This window comes from Rhyacophila brunnea, unplaced genomic scaffold, assembly GCF_057557595.1.
Source record: "Rhyacophila brunnea isolate RB1 unplaced genomic scaffold, BYU_Rbru_1.0 scaffold_5, whole genome shotgun sequence".
Classification (NCBI taxonomy): Eukaryota; Metazoa; Arthropoda; class Insecta; order Trichoptera; family Rhyacophilidae; genus Rhyacophila; species Rhyacophila brunnea.
Genome location: NW_028233170.1, coordinates 27,516,104 through 27,536,376, shown reverse-complemented (window position 1 = coordinate 27,536,376; position 20,273 = coordinate 27,516,104). Strand labels below are relative to the sequence as shown.

Below are 20,273 nucleotides of genomic sequence, written 5' to 3'. Positions count from 1 at the left end.
GCGTATTTTCTTCAGTTTTTAATAATATTATTACCAATAATATTAATTATCAATCGATGCGGAAACGGAAACGACGAAATTCATGCATAAATGACAGATCGCATTGTATAAAAATAACAGGCAGCTGATACTCTTGAATAATAAGCATTATAATTAATTTAAATTGCATAGGTGGGTCCTTAGGCTTTATGCGTCACACATAATAATATTATAGCACTGACCTCATCAGGCGGCGGCGTAAAGCGTGTCGCGAACCTCTGATTTTGATCGATTTTCAATCATTTTACAATGCTTGAGACCATTGTAGCGAGAGGATGCCTCACCTGTTTCGAAAAATTTTAGCTTCAATTTGTGCGTAAAGAACCAAACAAAGTAGGTATTATAGTAATAATATTCAAGAACTCAATTGCTTATAATTTTTGAACGTTTTTACTAGAATTCTTATAAATATTTTATCTTTTTTTTCCTGATCGAACTATTCGAAAAACTGCTCGGCACGTCAGACAGTCAAAAAATAATATTTCGGAAATTTTGGCACGTTTACGTAAAAAGGTTCGCCATCCCTGTACTATTGTATAGATTCCATATAATAAATCTCAGAAATATTTATCACTTTGCTACGTTAGTATAAAGTGTAGATGATCGTTCACTCAGAAAAGCTCTTCCTTTCGATTTTGACTAGAATAAAAAAACCTGTTCCAGATAGAACTAAATATAAAACACGTCACTTTATAATTAAAAAATGAAATATTCATGCAGATAGATTGAAAAAGGTAATGGATCGTAAATTTCGTCGTTTTAAGAAAAACCCAAAAGTGTCCAGGCAGAAAACGTGTAATACTTTTTGCGGAAATACTATAATTTTTCATGTATTATTGTACTGTAGTGAAGTCAAAATAAAGATGGCAACACTGACATAATTATTCAATCTTCTATCAAACTCAAACTTCAGTGTGCTTCATTAGTAGTGATTAGTGCGTCGAGGTAGAGTGATATTTCTGTTTCATGCTGTTCTCACTGTATATTGTGTATAAAACAGATAAAAATAAAATTGAAGGTATCTATACAATGTATTTCATTAAAAACTACCAGTCAATCAAGTTTACACTATTTTAAAGAATATACAAATGTTTGTTTTGTACTTACCTTCTATTTAGTTATATCGTAGGAAGAAATAACTAACTAATTAAAATTAAGTAATTGTTATCTTTTTATTATACCTACATAACAGTCGTAATTTAATAAAACCATCAACAAAAAAACCATTTTTATTATACATAATTATGATATAAAATCGTGTTCATAATTAGGTAGGTAGTGTAGTTATTATTTAGTCAATTTTGAATGCATTCGGTTTTAATAAACCTATAATAAATAAATAATTTGGAGTTTTGAGTTGTGAAGATCGATTTTATTATGAACATAAATTTAATAACAGTGATGTACTTACCTGACTATGTCAGAATGTTATATTTTTTGTTTGTTTTTAAACCATATCCGATCTTGAGAAGGTCATATGGGTCTCCACAGAGCGTGAGAATTACTCAGCTATATGTAGGTATTTATTAATGCAATACACACTTCAAATATATGGTTTTAAAATTGAGAAAATCAATTGAGTAAGTATATAGATAATATAATACTATTACTCTCAATAATGTATTGTATCTGGAGCAGCGGGTACCAAACTAGAGCGAAGGAAGGCATACTAGTAAAGTCTAATCTTTAACCCTTTATTGTTTCTTGTGTCCACGAACTTCTTATACATTTGAAATGGGGAGGGGCAAGATTTTCTATATGGGCCATAGTAACACGCAGTTCGGAAACCACTGATAACCTCACAGTATCATACAAATTCACTGCAATAGTATTTTTATATAAATAACTGGCTATATATTTTTCTGTGTATCAGGTTACCTAAAAAGAATTTCATGCTCTCTATCTAAACTTCTGCAAATTAAAACCACTTAAGTATAATATGATATTATTAAAAATGCATTTCATTTTCCCTCATCCTTTAGCCAGTGATATATATTATGTTTGTACCTAATATTATTATGTTAATTATAAAATATTTTGGTAGATAACCAAATGTATAATAATAGTTGTAGGTATGGAATGAAAAATAGAGGTATTCATAATTTAATATTTATTTCGACTAAAGAAAAACAATGAGCTTAATTATTTATAATTAAAATGGCCTTCAAGAAGTATAAATAAGTACTTTGTGTAAATAATTAATTACTACATACACAACGATTTTCATTCATACATCCAAATATTAAATTAAGGACTTCTACGTTTGATTTTATACAACTCATATTTAAAAAATCCTAAATATAGAACGTGGTGTGAGAGCCATTTTTTTAGAATACCAGAAGCCACGAAACTAAAACAGATAGTATACACTTTACATGCTATATAATAATAAAATGGGATCTTTTAATGAATTCACATTGTATATAACGTTTTTTTAATTGAAAGTTTACCTTTGAAGTAAATTATATTGATTAATTAAAGCACTTTACAATGTAACATCAATAAATTATAAATTGAAATTTATTTTTCCGTGAAGTAGGTACCTACCTGTTGTAGGTAGAGCATTCACTTTAAAATTAAAAAAAATAACTATTTAATTTTCATTCTACTAATTAATTAATTAATTAATTAAATTAATTAACTTAATCTAAAAAGATTCTAGAGCCACATTCACAATGAGATAAAATTCGTAAAAAAATGTTTGACAAAATAATTTAAATAAATTAAAGATTAAATAAAAAATGGTTCATTCCAATGCTTCAATGTATTTAATTTTTTTTGGCCATATCCGTTATTGATAATTTTGAAAATCTTTGTCTTGTCTGGTGCAGCACCGGACAGGTCTGGAGTGATGAGCTACCAGTGTCTGAGATTTCTAAGACCGGATGTTCTTCTACCATAAATAATTAATAATTAATGCTCTTGGTTTTGTTGTTATAAACTCTTTTGTAAGTACACTTATCATCGGACAATAAAACACACAAAAGATGTTTATTTTGTATTAAGTAATTTATTTATGTGGTTTTAATAGTTTTCTTCATGGGAATACATTATATTGATTAACTAGAACACTTATTCTTAGATTAAGAGGAGAGGCATGCCAGCAGTCTAGAACCTAGCGGAAAAATACGAAGCTTGTAATTTGAGATTTATTTTAGCTGCATTAATTAATAAATATGTATCTGAAAACAATAAAAAGATTTTATTTTTTTTTAAATTTAAATATAAACTTACAACTGTAAAAAATGTACTTAATAAAATGTGAATTCGTTGCAGGGTCACATCTTATTATTACATTATATTTTATATTATATATATAACATATATTACATATATATTTTATATTATATATATAAATAAAAAGGATTTCAAGTTATACACATTTATTTGTTTATAAAAATCGATGTTTTTTAAAATAAATATAAAAATATTAAAACGACGAATTAGTCAAAAATCTAAATGACGAAAAATTGAAAACTTAATAAACTAAATTTTAATAATAAATATGACCATAAAATATAATGTAATAATAAGATATGATCCTGCAACGAATTCAAATTTTATTACATTTTTTTACAATTGTAAGTTTATCTTTGAATTAAAAAAAAATCTTTTTAATGTTTTCAGATACATATTAATTAATTAATACAGTTGAAATTGTAAATTATCAAAAAAAAATCTCAAATTGCAAGCTTCGAATTTTTCCGCTAGGTTCTCTGCTGGCGTGCCTCTCCACCTTAACACGTCTATTCTTTCGACCATGTCCGATCCTAATAGGATCATATGGGCCTCCACAGAGTAGAGATTTGTATTGACAGATTTTATTTTTTACGAGAAATGGATGTCAGCCACTTGCTCAACCTATTAGGTCCATACCCTTACACACACAAAAAAAACCCCACGGCGTTATAGTCCAACGCTTAAGCCGCGCGGCCACTGTGGGCGTCACGTCTATACATAGTTCATATAAATTAATTTTTTGAATTGGATCACTTTGCAACGTCATGACAGGACATAGTCGGTCCCGATCACTATTAAATTATAAAAATATGGATAAAGTTATATAATTATTGTGTTATATTATAAATTTATATTCATTTCACGTACTACGCCAATCACTAAAAACCGAAAAATTTCAAAATTCCTAAGTTTCCTAAGAGAAATATAATAATTTCTACAATATATCTCCATATACGATAAACTAATATTAATGTATAATGTAACTAATCCTCGACTTACAACTTCTCGATTTCCGATGTTTGGTACTTATGACCGAAAAAACCTGACTAAATCTGTTATTGTATATTTTTTGCAATATATTAATTATGATTGTAGCAAAAAGTTTTTTTGAATTAGATAATGTAAATATTTTGTATGAAACTCGATTGAGACCAATCCACCTTACAACCGAAGTATATAAACGCAATTAAGTATTCCTATTTCCTAAGTTGAGAAATAGGTACCATTTAGTGAGGTCCCAAGGTAAACTTGGAATGCCGCGACCTTTCATTTTTAGTCTCAAGTTGTATGAAAATTCGTTAGGTAAATTCCTACGTTTTTATTACGCACTTTTTTGTATTGTATCTATTCAGACAAACCGAAAAAAATCTTGAACAAAATTGACTTACACACGTCATCACCTACTGCGGATTCGGAGTATTTCCTCTAAACCTGCTCTCAAACTGCGGTGGTTGTAGGCATCTAGAGATGTGTGGCGCTGACAAGTTTGGAGGCCCCACATGATTTTTTTAAACTATGATATCGATACTTTCTAAGGAAATGCCCGCATGGCCTGCCAAAACCGCTATTGGTATCAACAGGTTGTAATGATCGCATTCATTTCTTCATTTGGCGCACTTTGCATGCATGCCTAAGCTCCTAAGCAATATATGGTCTACCTATCCACACGAGATGGCACTGTCTACATTCGTATTTCTGCAGAATAGTTCAACCTTTCTGCAATGTGTATTAGTAATTAAATTGTATATATATACTCGAATAATTTAAGGAATGTTTTTTATAAATACCTAACCCTATCAGTAACCTAAATAAAAATTAAGTGCAGATATATTTATGTACCGAGAGGTTGGCAACATTGTCGGCACGACGAACGTCCAATATTTACATATCAATGCAAAATTCTCAAAATTTGTTTAAAATTTTTCCTCGTTATGCTAGAAATACATTACCAATAAATCGGAACCTCCGGCACGGATGCGATACTCGGAAACGTGTAGTGCTAATTTGTAAGAAGTGTAAGGTCTCGAATAACAATATTGAAGGATTATCGAAAGGCATTACGGTATATTTAACTATCAAAACTCAATAATTGTATTCATTAATAATTCTTCATCCGTCGGATAGTAGTAGAGGGTGAACAAATTCAGGGGACTGGGACGAACGCTATAAACACGTGAGCTCACAGTAAAACGTGTGCAATATCATTTTATTTGGTATTTCTATGTATCAGAACTACACTATCGCCTCACGCATATAAACCACACCATCAACCTCACGCGTGGTAGAAAGTTTTTTATTTTCTGCAAATTTACACATTTTTGAATTACATGATCTCACGTATCTTTGTTTTAGTCGTTAGAAAGGGAGCTACAACATAACAAGAGCTCACATGACGTGGATGTAATGTGTTTATAGCTTCCATTTCATAATACTGGTAGGGCGAGAGTGTACATTGAAAATTTTAGTGTTAATGTATTAGCTTTACATAAATTACTTATCTATATATTGTCATGATTCGTAAGCATGACATGCATAAAATGCCAGTTGATAACAGTGTAAACCGGGACTTAGTAGTAAACATAATAAGAGCCGTAATAATTATAAAAAAATACTTACATTTTAATAATGATACGTAGGTTGTATCTACCTAATGAAGATTATTTAATATTTCTTATCTCATATTACTAAACGAAATGACCATTTGGAAATACATAAAGTTTTCGGAAATTTGAGCGCAGTCAAAAATCTAATTTATTACCAATTGGATTTTTTGCCACTTTCTTTGTTTACTTTACATTTTTCGATTTTTTTTTACTGTGAAATGATGATAATAATAAAAAAAATCCTTATTAACTTTCATCATGGTTGTTAGGAGTAAACCGAGAGTCATAATATTGTATGAATAATCATGGTCGTAAATTTATACCTAATTAGTACGTATTTGTTTTGTAATATTTATAAATGCATTTTTATTATACTTAATATACATTGAAATTTAAATTGATTTTACCTAGTAAAGTTACGTGAATTTTAGCTTATTATTTCGATCTGACTGCACTGTTTAATAATTTTGATAAAACTATTTATTTTATGATAATATCATTTCCACCATACTATTGTTATTATCTATAAGTTACATCTACGATAAGAAATATTTTATCTCGTAAAATAGTAAATAGGTACTTATCATAATATATTTGTCGATGGGAATTTTAGTCACTTTGTCGATACATCGCATACAGCTTAACACCGATACGAGGTTACCATTTTACTTTTAAAATACAACTGGTGAGTTTATATGTGATACTTTTGATATTTAGTACGTATAGAATATATGCATGTATGGAATAAAAAGGGAACGTATATAATTTATCAATGAAATGAAAATAAGTCCTAAATTGAAGAAAACATAAAAAAATAATGAAGTATTGTGGCATTAGTAGAGTAATAATTATACACTTTATAGAGTTGTCTCCCTCTCCACTCACTGGTGAAATGTTGGGATAAAGCAGCGCCAGCCGTGAGAAAACTCTGTTGACTATTACCGAAGATTCTCAAATCCCCCCCCCCCACACCCCCAAATTCAAAAGTTAAAATAAAAGCGGTGTGTGTACTTATGTGCTCTCGTTAGTAGTTATACTTCTTTGGCGTAACAAAACAGAACTTGTGGTAAACTAGATTCTTTGGCTTGCTCTTAATTATCTCGTTAAATTACACCCTTAAGAAAAATGACCGCCTATTGGAACGCCGTTGGTTTATTTCTATTTTCTATACACTTTAACTTATATTACTAAATTATATAATGGTTTCTCGTTGTTTTTATTTTTAAAGTAACAACTGTCATTGTGACGTTTAATCGTTTGTTTACGTAAGGAATTGCAAATGGCCGACAATAATAAATTCGCTGCCTAGGCAATGGAACAATTCTAAGCTATAATATTATTATACTGTATAATCCGATAATCGTCACGATCGCAGTACCATACCGTGGCGTAAAGGTAGTGCATTCGGCTGATAACCGAATAATCGGTGGTTCGAATCCAATCGAGTGCGTTTTTTTTCGTGTGAAAAAATTATGTGTTACATGTCACACGCCAAAAATACACTCTGATCTGATTTCCCAAACGCGCCAAAAGAAGTATAACTTCAACAAGTCAATGAAGAATAAAAATACTTCTAGATCAAAAATTAATAAAGCAATTAATTGAAAACACCACCACTTCAAATTTTGGAAAGTCGATTTCTGTAGTTTGTTTTCAAGTTCATAATGATAGAAAATCCCTGTTCATGAAAGTGGTAGGTATGTCCAGCGCTCAAATTGGAAAAGTTTACGAACCAGAGCGCTCGACAATTTTCTGAAGATATTTACATAGTTATCAAATTTTATGTGTACTTCATAAAAATAAATGTGTTACATTTTCTATTATATGGCATATCTACCTCAGACGGTCAAACTATTTTTTTCACATGACGGAGCGATAATTTTATCGATATCACGAACCGGAACGGCGCTCCGGTCCATTTCGAGCCCTGGGTATGTCGCAAAAGGCAACATCATATTTGCTAATTCCACGTTCACAGTATTATTATCCCGAAAAGCCTTACAATTATTTTGTATTTTTTTTTTTAATATCTATTATTGTATTTTTAGGTCTTCATTAAACCCAAAGTTTCTAAGTTTACCACATTTGGGATAATTTTAATTTACCTTTGTTATCCGACTTATTCAGTAGAGGGATGTAGGTATATTAGGTGGTAACAGTGATACGACGAATGAAAAATACAGATATTCATTCTAAACGCTCTAATTAGTATTGATTTTTTATAATAATTAACAAGAAAAATATTTTCGAATATATATAAGTATTTTAAAATAAAATGTACGTATCAGGCTATTAATTACAAATCCAATTAAAATGTTGACGGATGAATAGAAAAAACGGTTCCAGTGTACTGTTAAAACAAATATATAATTTGCTTTCAACTTAATCTGATAATTATTACAGATTAAATTATTATCTATTAATTTCGGTGCTAGACTATTAGATTAGGTACTTACGTTTTTTTCATTGATACTACATTTTCCTTTAAAGAAAAATATTTGTCATGGATCAAACTTCAAATGTGAGACCCACCTACAATAAAAATAAAAATGCTAAAGTGCTGCGGTTCAATCTTGAATAATTATTATTGTTATGACGAATTAAGTGCCTACATCTATTTTTATTATTATTTGCTCAACATCAACATGCATACATTGGAATGCGTGCAATGTTTTATTTTTCTGATTTGAATAATGTTTAATCGGAATGATGATGACGTGACATTTTTAATAAATTAAAAGTCATCTATGATGATGCGGTATTTAACATGTGTTTATGATTATTTTTAACGTATTTTTAAGCTTATTCTGTGATTGTAATCGTAGCATTGAACTTTAGCTTAGAAATTGTTAACTTTCTGAATTCAAGTATTTGAAAATTCAATTTGATTTAATTTTCTAATTCTATTGGCATCCTTTATTATCTTGATAATGAAGACAAGCGTCGCACTGTTGCTAGTTGCTCTAAAACGCCCACATACAAATGTCCTTCAACTATATTATCCTTAATGCCGTATGAACTATTAATATTCCACTCACATCATTTTGACGAGACTTTATTGAAGCGTCCTGTGACGAACAGCTGATGATCAGCTGATTGATACACGTGATGCCGTAACATGCATTACAAAGTAGCCAAGTAAGATATTATTATCCTGTTGTGTTCAATAATATTGATCATTTAGATTGCCCACAATTATTATTGTCAAACAAGTTTAACGTACCGACCAGTGTTGCCATCTTTTTCTATGCTGATTATAGTACAATGGCAAAAAATATAATATTTCTGAAAAATAAATAGTAAGTACAGGAACATTTTTCGTCTAGAATCCTTTGAAATTATAGTATTTTGGTATATTTGCCTTAAAATTATAGTATTTTCCATTTTTTGCGGAATTAAAATTATAGTATTGTACTATAATTATAGTACGGTTGGAATCACTGGTACCAACGTAATTCAATATTCGTCCTTCACTTCTACACGTTCAAACATATAAAACCAATCTAGGTATATTACAGCTGTTGTCCGGTGGCTCGACTCTGCAGAACTATGAATAATCACTGTTTTGTTCTTTTGCCTCTTTTAAATTAAGTTGCTCCAAAATTTACCACTCTTTGTAACTTTACGACTGTATTTTGTTTTCTTATATTGGCTAGTTTCTCTTTATATAATATATTATTATATACAGTTTTTTAGTATATATTATTTTTTACTCTCTTATAACTACTTATTACCTTTGTGTTTATTGGGACTATCACATCTTAATCTTTTATTTTATAATAATATCTCATATTGTGCTTATTCTTCTGTGATTGATCTTGTTAGTGTTGACGAAAAAAATAAGGAATGATTCTTATCTATGTAGAACCAACTGTCGATTATAATTATTATTCGTCAATATGATCTTCATTTATTTTTACACATTTACTAATGTATAGTAAAAACAAAACAATGATTCGGTTCGTGAATTGTATGCGTACGAATACTTATACCGTTGTCAACGCTACGAGTACATCGGCTGCCAGGTAGGTAATTCGTATCACTACTAGGGGTAAACATCCACACGCACACCATCGACCAACCGAATCATTGTTTTGTTTTACTTTAAGTAGGTACGTAATAAAGAGTAATCAAATAAATAAGACAATTTTATTGTTTGACAAATCATTACCAGTTTCATTGGTGATGATTGATGATATTTTCAATATCAGTTTAAAATATCAAGATTGGATTAATTGGGAATTGATTTTTTCGCTATTCTGGTAAGTCGAGATTAAACTATGGCATTAAAAACTACAATTAATACGCTACGATTTTATTAAATGTATTTTGATCTTTGGACAGAACATTATAATTACTAAAGCACATAGGGAAAAATGCAAAATATCTTTTTTTCTCAACTATTGCAAATAAAGCCAAAATTTAAAACATTTTCTTATGTGCATTGGATTAGGTGATAAAAAAAATCTGTTTAAATGCTAAAGTGAGGCCAATGACATGGTTAATAAATTTAAATGTACAGTCATTATGCGACTGGAAAATACACACTAGTTAAAGTTATTTGTAGTTAATTTCTGGGTGAAAATAACAGATTTGTTGAATCATGAGATCCTCGAAGTCGGGACTAAGGAGAAGACTACCAGTACTTGTGTGGGTCGCGGTTCTAAGGCCACACAAATAAAAAAGAATTCGAGGTCATGAGAAGTTAATAGTGTACATCAACACATATCTTCTAATTGATACATATGTTTCTTAGGTAAATCAAATAAGGATTCAAATACCGATATTTGTCAACCGATATTCCGATTCCAAAATACCGGTTTTAATAATCAGATAATACCGAAATATTCGGTATTTGAAACTGGAAACAAAATGTATTAATTAACATGAAAGGTTTAACATGATTGTATTGTCTATCGGATTACACAATGTCTGGTTTATTTACGTTGCCCTTCCACGCACTTGCAGACCAGCAATGGCACGTGCTATAAAATATTTAGGTAATATTTTAAAGAGATTTATATACTTATATATCTATATAATATATATATTGGTAGATAGGTACTTTGATTTTTCCATTTATTTCACATATATCGGTATTCAATAGGAAATGCCGAAATAGCGGTATTAATATTTTCATTCGGTATTGCAATCCCTAAATTCAAATAACGTATAGGTATACAATAAGGAATGTTATGTTATTAAATCCTATAACATCACTCATTTGAATAAGAATATAGTTTAGTTTATTTGTTTCATAGCTTTTTCTTTTAATTTTCAGATAAACCAACAGAACCAGTTTGAAAATGTCAGCAATTCAGGTGACCATAGACCAAGGTTCATTGAAAGGAAAAGCAGCCACTACAATAAATGGATTTACTTACAACAGTTTCAAGGGAATTCCATATGCGAAGCCACCATTGGGTGATCTCAGATTTCAAGTAAGTGTACCAGAAAACATACTAACGAAAATTATTTTTAATATTATTTTGTTACTAATCTAATTAAAGAAATCGAAGAGGGCCAATTGTAATTATAGCTTATTATAGGAAATTCACAGAATGAAAGAAGATTCTACATATTTTGAGAGTAATCTTTTGCACTACATTTTTTTGCTGTGTCCGATCTTTAGATCATAAATGGCATTGTATTAACAGATTTATGTTTTTTTAACGAGAAATGGATGTTAAGTCATTCTGTCAACCTATTAGGTACAAACACACATTTAAAAATAATACGTAAATTTGCCAGACCCGGGATCCGAGCCCGGGACCCACGACATTATAAGCCGACTCGGTAACCGCTTGGCCATTGTTGGCGCATTTTAGACAGTAGTTATATTAAAAGAAAAATATATTTTTTAAATTCATTGCAAACAATTCAGATGTATTTTATTTGACTTACCTCATTTTATTATTGTTTTACGCATATAAATATATTTTTTTAATAAAATTAAAACCGTTTCATTTTAAAGGACCCTCAACCAGCAGACGCATGGACTGGCGTTTATGATGCGACGGTGGAGAAAAACAGCAACGCCCAGATAGATTTGATATTTACTCAGGCATATGAAGGGAGTGAAGACAGTCTGTACGTAAATGTATATGTGCCACAGAATAAATCCTCCACTGAATCATTCCCTGTGATGTTATGGATTCATGGTGGCGGATTTTCAATGGGATCATCTTCGCAAAGTTTCTATGGTCCTGACTACCTAGTTGAAAAAAACGTGATAGTCGTTACATTCAATTACAGACTGGGTCCACTTGGATATCTTTGTCTTAATACAAAAAATAATTCCGGAAACGCAGGAATGAAGGATCAAGTGATGGCTTTAAAATGGGTGAAGAATAACATTGAGAAATTTGGTGGTGATCCGGAAAACATAACGCTTTTCGGCGAAAGTGCTGGAGGGGCATCTGTACATCATCATATTGTATCTCCCATGTCAGCTGGATTATTTAACAAGGCCATTTTACAATCTGGGACTTGTATGAATGACTGGGCTGTTCAAAATAATCCGGAAAAGGTGGCATTCAAACTGGCTGAAATATTGGGCTTGAAATCAACAGATAAAGATGAAGTTATTCAACACTTGAGAAATATTCCTGTTGAAGATCTTGTCAAGGCTTCATTTCATCCAGATTTTATTGCAGCATTCGAAGGAAATGAAGTACTATTCGCTCCCGTCATTGAAAAAGAAAATCTATCTAGTGAATCGTTTCTTAGCAAATGCCCCAAGGAAATCATGAAATCAGGGAGCTACAATAAAGTACCAACAATTATTGGATTTACATCAAAGGAAGGAGTTTTGTTGTACCATAAAGTCGTTTCAACCATTGGCGCTAGCAGTCCATCTTTGGATACCCTGATTCCAGATTTTCAAAACTTTTTATCTCCAGAAATAAAAAGTTTTCTTGGACCAGATAAATGTCAGATAGTTGCTGATAGAATAAAACAGTTCTATTTCCCAACAGAAGACAACGTAATGGAAGATTACGTCGATTTCATAAGCGATGTTGCATTTGTTAAAGATATAAATCTATCTCTTCAATTGCTTAGCAAATTTTCGCCTCCAGCTTACTACTACAGATTTATATACAGTGGAACGTTTAATGTCTTTAAATATATCTGTAAATTTAAATACACTGGAGCTGCCCATAGCGACGAACTTGGTTACTTATTTAAATCTTCTATGCCGCAAGTAGCTGATGTTGTTCCAACGTCGACCGATATTTCAGTTATCAATTCCATGTCTGAGATGTGGACCAATTTTGCCAAATTCGGGTATGTACCTACCTACATTCCTGTTACAATCGAGGAATTTCATTCATTTTCCAACCTATCACCAATTCCATGCACAGTATATTAATACAAAATTTATTTAATTTGAATTTCTATATTATTAAATAATATTTACAAATTTTTGATGTTAATATTAACAAATTTTGTTAATATTAACATCAAATAGTCAAACATTTTAGTCAAGGTTAGCAAACAAGAAATGTATCTACTCTAGTGTGAAATAAATTCATTAGTATGTGGCATGGTCATACAAGAATACCTTATAGTATGTATCTCTAAATATAATATATAGATCAGAGATGAATTGGTCTGGGGCTACCGCGAGAGATCCTGGTCGATCGACATATCACAAATCTATTAAGTACCTACATATTTTTTTACCAACCATATTATTTACTGAAAATCATGAAAAACGAATGTAGTTTCACAGAAATTTAGAAATAGATCATGCAATATATCAATGCATATGCAATAGTTATTACTGGCACCTTGTGTTGTGTTCCATTGCATTTTCGACAATATGATTCATGTATTTTCACAACAGAATACTTGTTTTGAACAGCTTAAAGTAGGGCTTTAAATCGGGAGTGAACCGAAAACCGAATAAACCGTTATTTTTTCGGAACAAAACTGGAACCGAACAGAAAAAAATCGGTTTTTTCGGTTCGGTACATGTTCAAACACGCGCGTTAACTCTCACTTCAGTTGTCGTCAAGTTGTTGTAGGCGCAACACGTCTTACGTCTTGGGTCTTGACCCCTGGACTCTTAGACTCTTGAGTCACTCACTCATACTACCATGCTGGAGCTGAACCGAAAACCGGAAAACCGTTATTTTTTTCGGAACGAAAACCGGAACCGAGCCGATATATATTTTTTTACTTCAACCGGAACGAAACCCGAATCAAAAAAAATAACGGTTCGAAGCCATTGTTTAAAGGATGTTGCTTTTTTAATGAAAATTTTTACGGCCGGTCTCAAACCACCAATCCGCCCATGGTATCTACTACATGTCGGTTAAATATTATTATTGTTCTAAATAAATAAAAACGTCCTTGGATTTTTATTATTGAATTCTATAAAGACCCACTAGTAAAAAATCATTAAGCGTTTCAGATTTATTCATATTACAATATTCCGTCAAATTAAAAAAACTGTACAATATAACAAAAATGTAAATAATCATTTTATGACACTCCAATGCAATCTAATTAGTAATTACAATATACAGCAAATGGTGTCATGACGTATTTATTATTATAACAAATTATAAAAATATTGTGTAGGTACCTGTTAAGAATTATGGATAATAATCATAGATTCTTGACATACTTATATTATGTTAATTTAATGACAAACGCTAAAATACCCATACATTATGACGGTAAATCCCATTCACTGCGGACCTTTTAATTTATATTTAATTACCGCATTTAAATAACATGCTAATTATATCTGATGGTCACCTGATGGGAAACGCACCAGTTACGTTGGACGCAGCGAATGTGATATTATAAGTACTCGTCTGGAGTGTAATATTCATAATATAATAAAATATCGATTAAAGTTAAAATACATGGGTATAACATAGTTTTTTTTTGTTTTTTCAGAAATCCAACACCAAAAGTGTCTGAAAACATTCCTGTGATTTGGAAACCGGCCACCGAAGAAGATCTTCACTGTCTGGAGATAGACGAGACCAACACATTAATTCAAAATCCTCACGCCGAAAGACTTCAGTTCTGGGAAACCTTAGGGAAAATTTAATATAATAATATAAAATCAATCACATTGATTTCTTATTCATTTAGTCAATACGTGTTACTAATTAAATTTTATCCCGCTATTATTTTTACCGATAGTTTTTCATTACGTATTGTGTAATGTTTGTATTTTTATATCTAAGTAACACTAAACTAGTTAAAATATTGACTTGAAAATGTGCTTTAGGTAATATGCCATTGTATGTTGTTTTATTATAAACCTTAGTGGTTATATACTACTTATACTCGTATATATATTATACATAATATATATTGATTGAATCAGAATATTAAAAGGCATTACAACATCTACTTCAATATTTTGAAAATATTTACAAATTAGATGACATAGGTATTCGTAATTATCAATTACAATACAACACTTTATTGATGATGGCCGTGGGTACATTATTATTTTTTTGTTTGCTTGGTGTGGCAGATTTAATTTCTTACTTGCCACATCATCTCTATTTTAAATTGAAATAATTACAAGATAAAAAGAACTTTTTATATACAACGTTTTTAAAATTTTCTATTAAACATCATATAAACTTGACTTGACTAGCTTAAACGATAAAAAAATGTACTTGACATGTCATATTGATTTCCATAGTAACGCACGTATATATTAATAATTTAGTTGCTACGACCCCAGAGCCCTAGCAACCAATAATGGTGTCGAAATAACTTTTCATACAAAATAGAATTAACTGAAAATGAATTCAATTCTACTTAAAGATGGCTAAAAGTATTAAAAAAATGCATTGGCATCGTGTTCTGATATATTCTAATGTCGCTAGTCGGGAAGTTAGTTAAAAATCGATTGCAAGATTTGTACCGGACAAAGAACCACCGGATAAATAAGAATACGAGCTAAGAAACCGTTGTGAAATACGATGAACTACAAATGAAAAATATTAAGGTTAAAAAATATTTGGTATAAGTATGTTTACTGGAAGCCAAGCTGAACAGCGACAATTTTCATAGCCGATTTCAGCAAAATTCATGAATTTTATTTAAGAATGATAACCTAACTTAACCTAACTAATAATCCAGTAATATATCAACTATTTTTAAAATTCGTTTGCCGCTGGCTTCCACTAAACAGACAAGAACCAAATATTCACATCCATTTATTAAGTTAATAAACTATTTTTTTTATTCAACGAATAATTCACAAGATTTGAGAATGTACCTAACATCCTTTTATTGAACATAAATAATATGAAAACATGCCACAGAAAGAAGAGAACCATCAGGAAATAATTTGATTAACAAAAAAACAGGCATCATATTATTAGGAAGAAAGGCTCAGATCACAATGCGATCCGGCCAGAAGAGATACATTTTGAGGGGCGTACGACAGGGTTGTATTTTATCACCATTAATTTTTAATCTAAATATAATAAGTGGTTTACGCGTTGGCTTATAATATCGTGGGTCCCAGGTTCAAATCCTGGGTCTGCAAATACACATACTTATTGTTTTTCAATTTGTGTTTGGAGCCAGATTATGCAGCGAATTGGTTGAGCAAGTGGATAACATCTATTTCTCGTAAAAACAAAAATCTGTTAATACAAACCTACACTCTGTGGAGGCCCATAATGATCTTGTTAGGATCGGACATGGCCAAATACCTATATTATATATAAATTATTTTTTTATTCAACGAAAAATTCACAACCTTTGAGAATGTAACATTTCTTTATTGAACATGTATAATTTGAAAACAACTAAGTACGTTATAACTAAAATTTGGAGTGATATAGGCGTCGGTTAGTGACTAGGGCACTTTTAGGGGATTTGAAAACACAAAAACCGATAACTAAAAATTACTCAGTTTCATGTACTTAACAACTACTAGTTAATTTCGTCGTAATTAGATAGGACGCATGTAATTTAATTAGTAAAGCACATTGGTGCGAATTCAGTGAATAAATATTTTTTCAAAAAAGATTTTTTCTTGTATCTGAGGTATTTTTAAATTATGTATTTTCAATAAATGAACGTTACCTACATTATCGAATCTTGTAAATTTTTCGTTGAATAAAAAAATAGTTCATTAAATTAATAGCAAATGCAAGTACGTTATAACTAAAATTTGGAGAGGTCGGGACGCCGGATAGGAATTAAGGTAATTGAGAGGTAGGTACCTTGATTAAAACACAAAAGGCGGTTGCCAAAAATTAACGCAATTTGTAAGCGCTTCAAGATGTAAATATACTACCTGCTATAATAGATCCACCAGTATGAGTTAGCTGTTGAGTGGGGGCGCCATATGCTAACATTTGACTTACTTACTTACTTAGGATATTGTGCTTACTCATTTGGGCCGCCTAGACGATATTTATAGTCTATCCCCTTTGTATCGAGTGACTATCGGGAGTGAAGCATGGTTATTGAATAGGGAGAACCTGGCTTCGCGACCGACCGAGGCCAGGTTGGAGGGGTATGGGTGATTGGATCTCTAGTAAGTTTAAAAAAGTGCTACGTCCAACAAACAAAACGAGGACCGCCGCCGACACAGGCCACCGCGCATTTCCTCCGTGCAGTAGTCCTTCCTCTCGGCTTCCGGTGTTGCAGAAGTCTTCTTTCCTTCCGTCCGTCTTCTCGTCAGGTCTCGGCGCTTGGATGTTCGATACAGTTCCCTCGAGTTAGTAATTTTAACATTTGACATAGCATTCAATACTTTTTATACTGTGATGACTGATGAGCTTGGTTCTAAATTCGAGCTACGGAAGATTTATGATGGTATATCACAGTTGATTTCGTCGCAATGCGATACGACGAACACGGCTCAATTGGTAAAGCACATCGGCGTGAATCCTGTGGATGCTGGTTTGGGTCGTTCGACGTCATTATTTTTCTTCAAAGATTTTTTTTAGTAGGTAGGTAGTAATCCGAGGTATAAGTTTTTAAAGTATGTATCTACCTACTATGTTATTTAAGTTAACTTAAAAGTTTTAACTAATAAAATTTGAATCACTTATGTATCTACTTATCTACCTACTCATTATCTTTAGGAGACGATAATTTTATTTCTAATCTAATCTAGTCTGCATATTTTTGAATTATTGTTCATTTTTAATTTATTTTTGTTTTTTATACAAACATACGTCAGTTTTTTTTCTGTTTACAACAGTATTGCTAACGTTATAATTTTCAAGCATTGTGATTGGTACCTACTAAAACCCACGGTGGGCTAGTCTAGCGGACGTCTATGAAGCCTTGAGTCGGGGGTTCGATTTCGCGGCTCGAAACAAAAATGAACGTTGTTTTGGCAATATGTTTTTGATTCACTGCAAGGACTCGACGGGTTGGACGAATGGCCAACAACAATTCCTCTCAAAAAGTCTGTTGATGTAACTTCCACTCTGCGGAGTCAAATGTGCTCCGCGTAAGAGTGAATATTGTAATTTATCCAAATTATTCAAATTTATTTATTTATATTATTATAGTGAACTTTACAGATTACAAATTCAAGACGTTCACAATATGCCATGGAAAAAAAAGAAATATAGGCAATATTAGTAAAAGAGTAGCTACTTAAAAAAAATATAAATGCCGAATTGGCTAATTGGACCCTTTTTTAGAATTTATAAAACAACGTCTACCTAACTCATCCTCACGTAGGTGGAATATCAATTTCAGAAGCGATTTGGTTGAATTTTTGGTTTGAGTTAGGTTGAGATCGGTTGAGTTTACTTTACTTTTATATTGTGTTTACGGTTCACCTGCTCATTTTAAAGTAGGTACTTGAAGTATGGAAAGCAGTGACAATCAAACTGTGTCCATCATGGGGTTCCGTAGAACGTTTTGAGCGGGGTTTCAAAACTTCGTTTTATCATTTTTAAACACTTTTTCTTCTTTCGACCATGTCCGATCCTAATAGGATCATATGGGCCTCCACGGAGTGGAGGTTTGTATTGACAGACTTTTGTTTTTACGAGAAATGGATGTCAGCCACTTGCTCAACCTATTAGGTCCATACTCTGACTCATACACAAATTGAAAAACAATATGTGTACCTACTCGTCAGACCCAGGATTAGAATCTGGAAAAACACTTTTACTTTCCAAGAAAAAAAAATTTAAAACGTAGGGTTCCATGTAATGTCAGAAATTTGAAAACCATTTTGGGGAGTAAGACGTCCTGTGAATGAACAAGCCCTGGTGAATCAATGCAACTTATGTTTTAAAGACGTTATATTATAATATTTATATTGCTACACAATGTTATCTATAAAACTGGTTAAAAATAAAGTAGTTCACATTTAAGTAAGTAAATATGATATACCAATATAATATTATATAATTATAATCAGTAAGATCATTACTCTTGTATTATTTTCTTTTCGTCGTATAATAATTAAATGGTATTGATAAGAAATCAAATCAAGTGTCAGGGATCAGCAAACAGGCGCCAACGACTCCACGGGCGTACTGGGTCAAAATCTTGAAATGGCCATTAAAAAATTCGTAAGTAATTATACTTTTCAACAAATTTTATTGAATATCTGACAACGCGCTCAGCTTGCGGCTTATATTTTTCTAGATACGTACCTACCAATGACGTGCGGTGTTTTTTGAAATCGAGCATGTTCTTCTAAAGCAGAGGTAGTCAATCTGGTCCCTATCGCTCACTAGTGGGCGTTCCAGCTTTCATGGTGGGCGGTAGGGGTTTTAAAAATATTTTCGATGGTGGTGGATATGAAAACCTATGACAAAATAAAAAAAATGCCTTTTTTAAACTTATCCAAATTGTATGTGGAAAATTATATTCAGTTTATTGAAACATTATCTACCTCATATCTTATGAGATCAGGTTTTAGTGCTGTTAATCATATTTTGACCAAAGAAAGAAACGGCCTGAATATGAAGCGCCTAGTTTCAAAAGCCTCTAAAACGGTTTTTGAAAATTTTTCAGCTAGATATGTACGAGTTTTTAGATAGATATTTTTGTTACCTATATGATGGCTAAAAATTGATCTTTAAAAAACGTCAAAAACCGTCAATACGTATGATCATAAATAAGGGTAAATTTCAAAACCCGCTAAAATGGTAGGGTGTGCTTTTCAAATACCTCTAAAATGAAAAGCCAAAATACTCTTTAGAATGTAACGAATTAAAAAATAAATACATAAAGTTCACAGATTTAATAGATACGATTTTTTCTCATTTTTTTCAAAACTACCTGAAATCATTTTTTTCATTGTTTTCAGAACTACTTAAAATCGTTTTAGGGGCTTTTGAAACTAGGCGCTTCATATTTCCGAAAGAGGAGACCTTTATATTTTGTTTTTCACAAAACTTGAGCCAGATATCC

General features: G+C 31.4%; 1 protein-coding gene across 1 annotated transcript; it reads left to right on the top strand.

The window, feature by feature from the left end:
* The first annotated feature begins 963 nt into the window (after nt 1–963).
* LOC147066242 (juvenile hormone esterase-like) lies at nt 964–16,106 on the top strand. The gene is made up of 4 exons (XM_085955559.1): nt 964–1,057; nt 11,164–11,323; nt 11,857–13,169; nt 14,796–16,106. The coding sequence occupies exons 2-4, from the start codon at nt 11,189–11,191 to the stop codon at nt 14,950–14,952; spliced, it is 1,605 nt and encodes a 534-aa protein (XP_085811685.1). The 5' UTR covers nt 964–1,057; nt 11,164–11,188; the 3' UTR covers nt 14,953–16,106.
* The last annotated feature ends 4,167 nt before the right edge of the window (nt 16,107–20,273 follow it).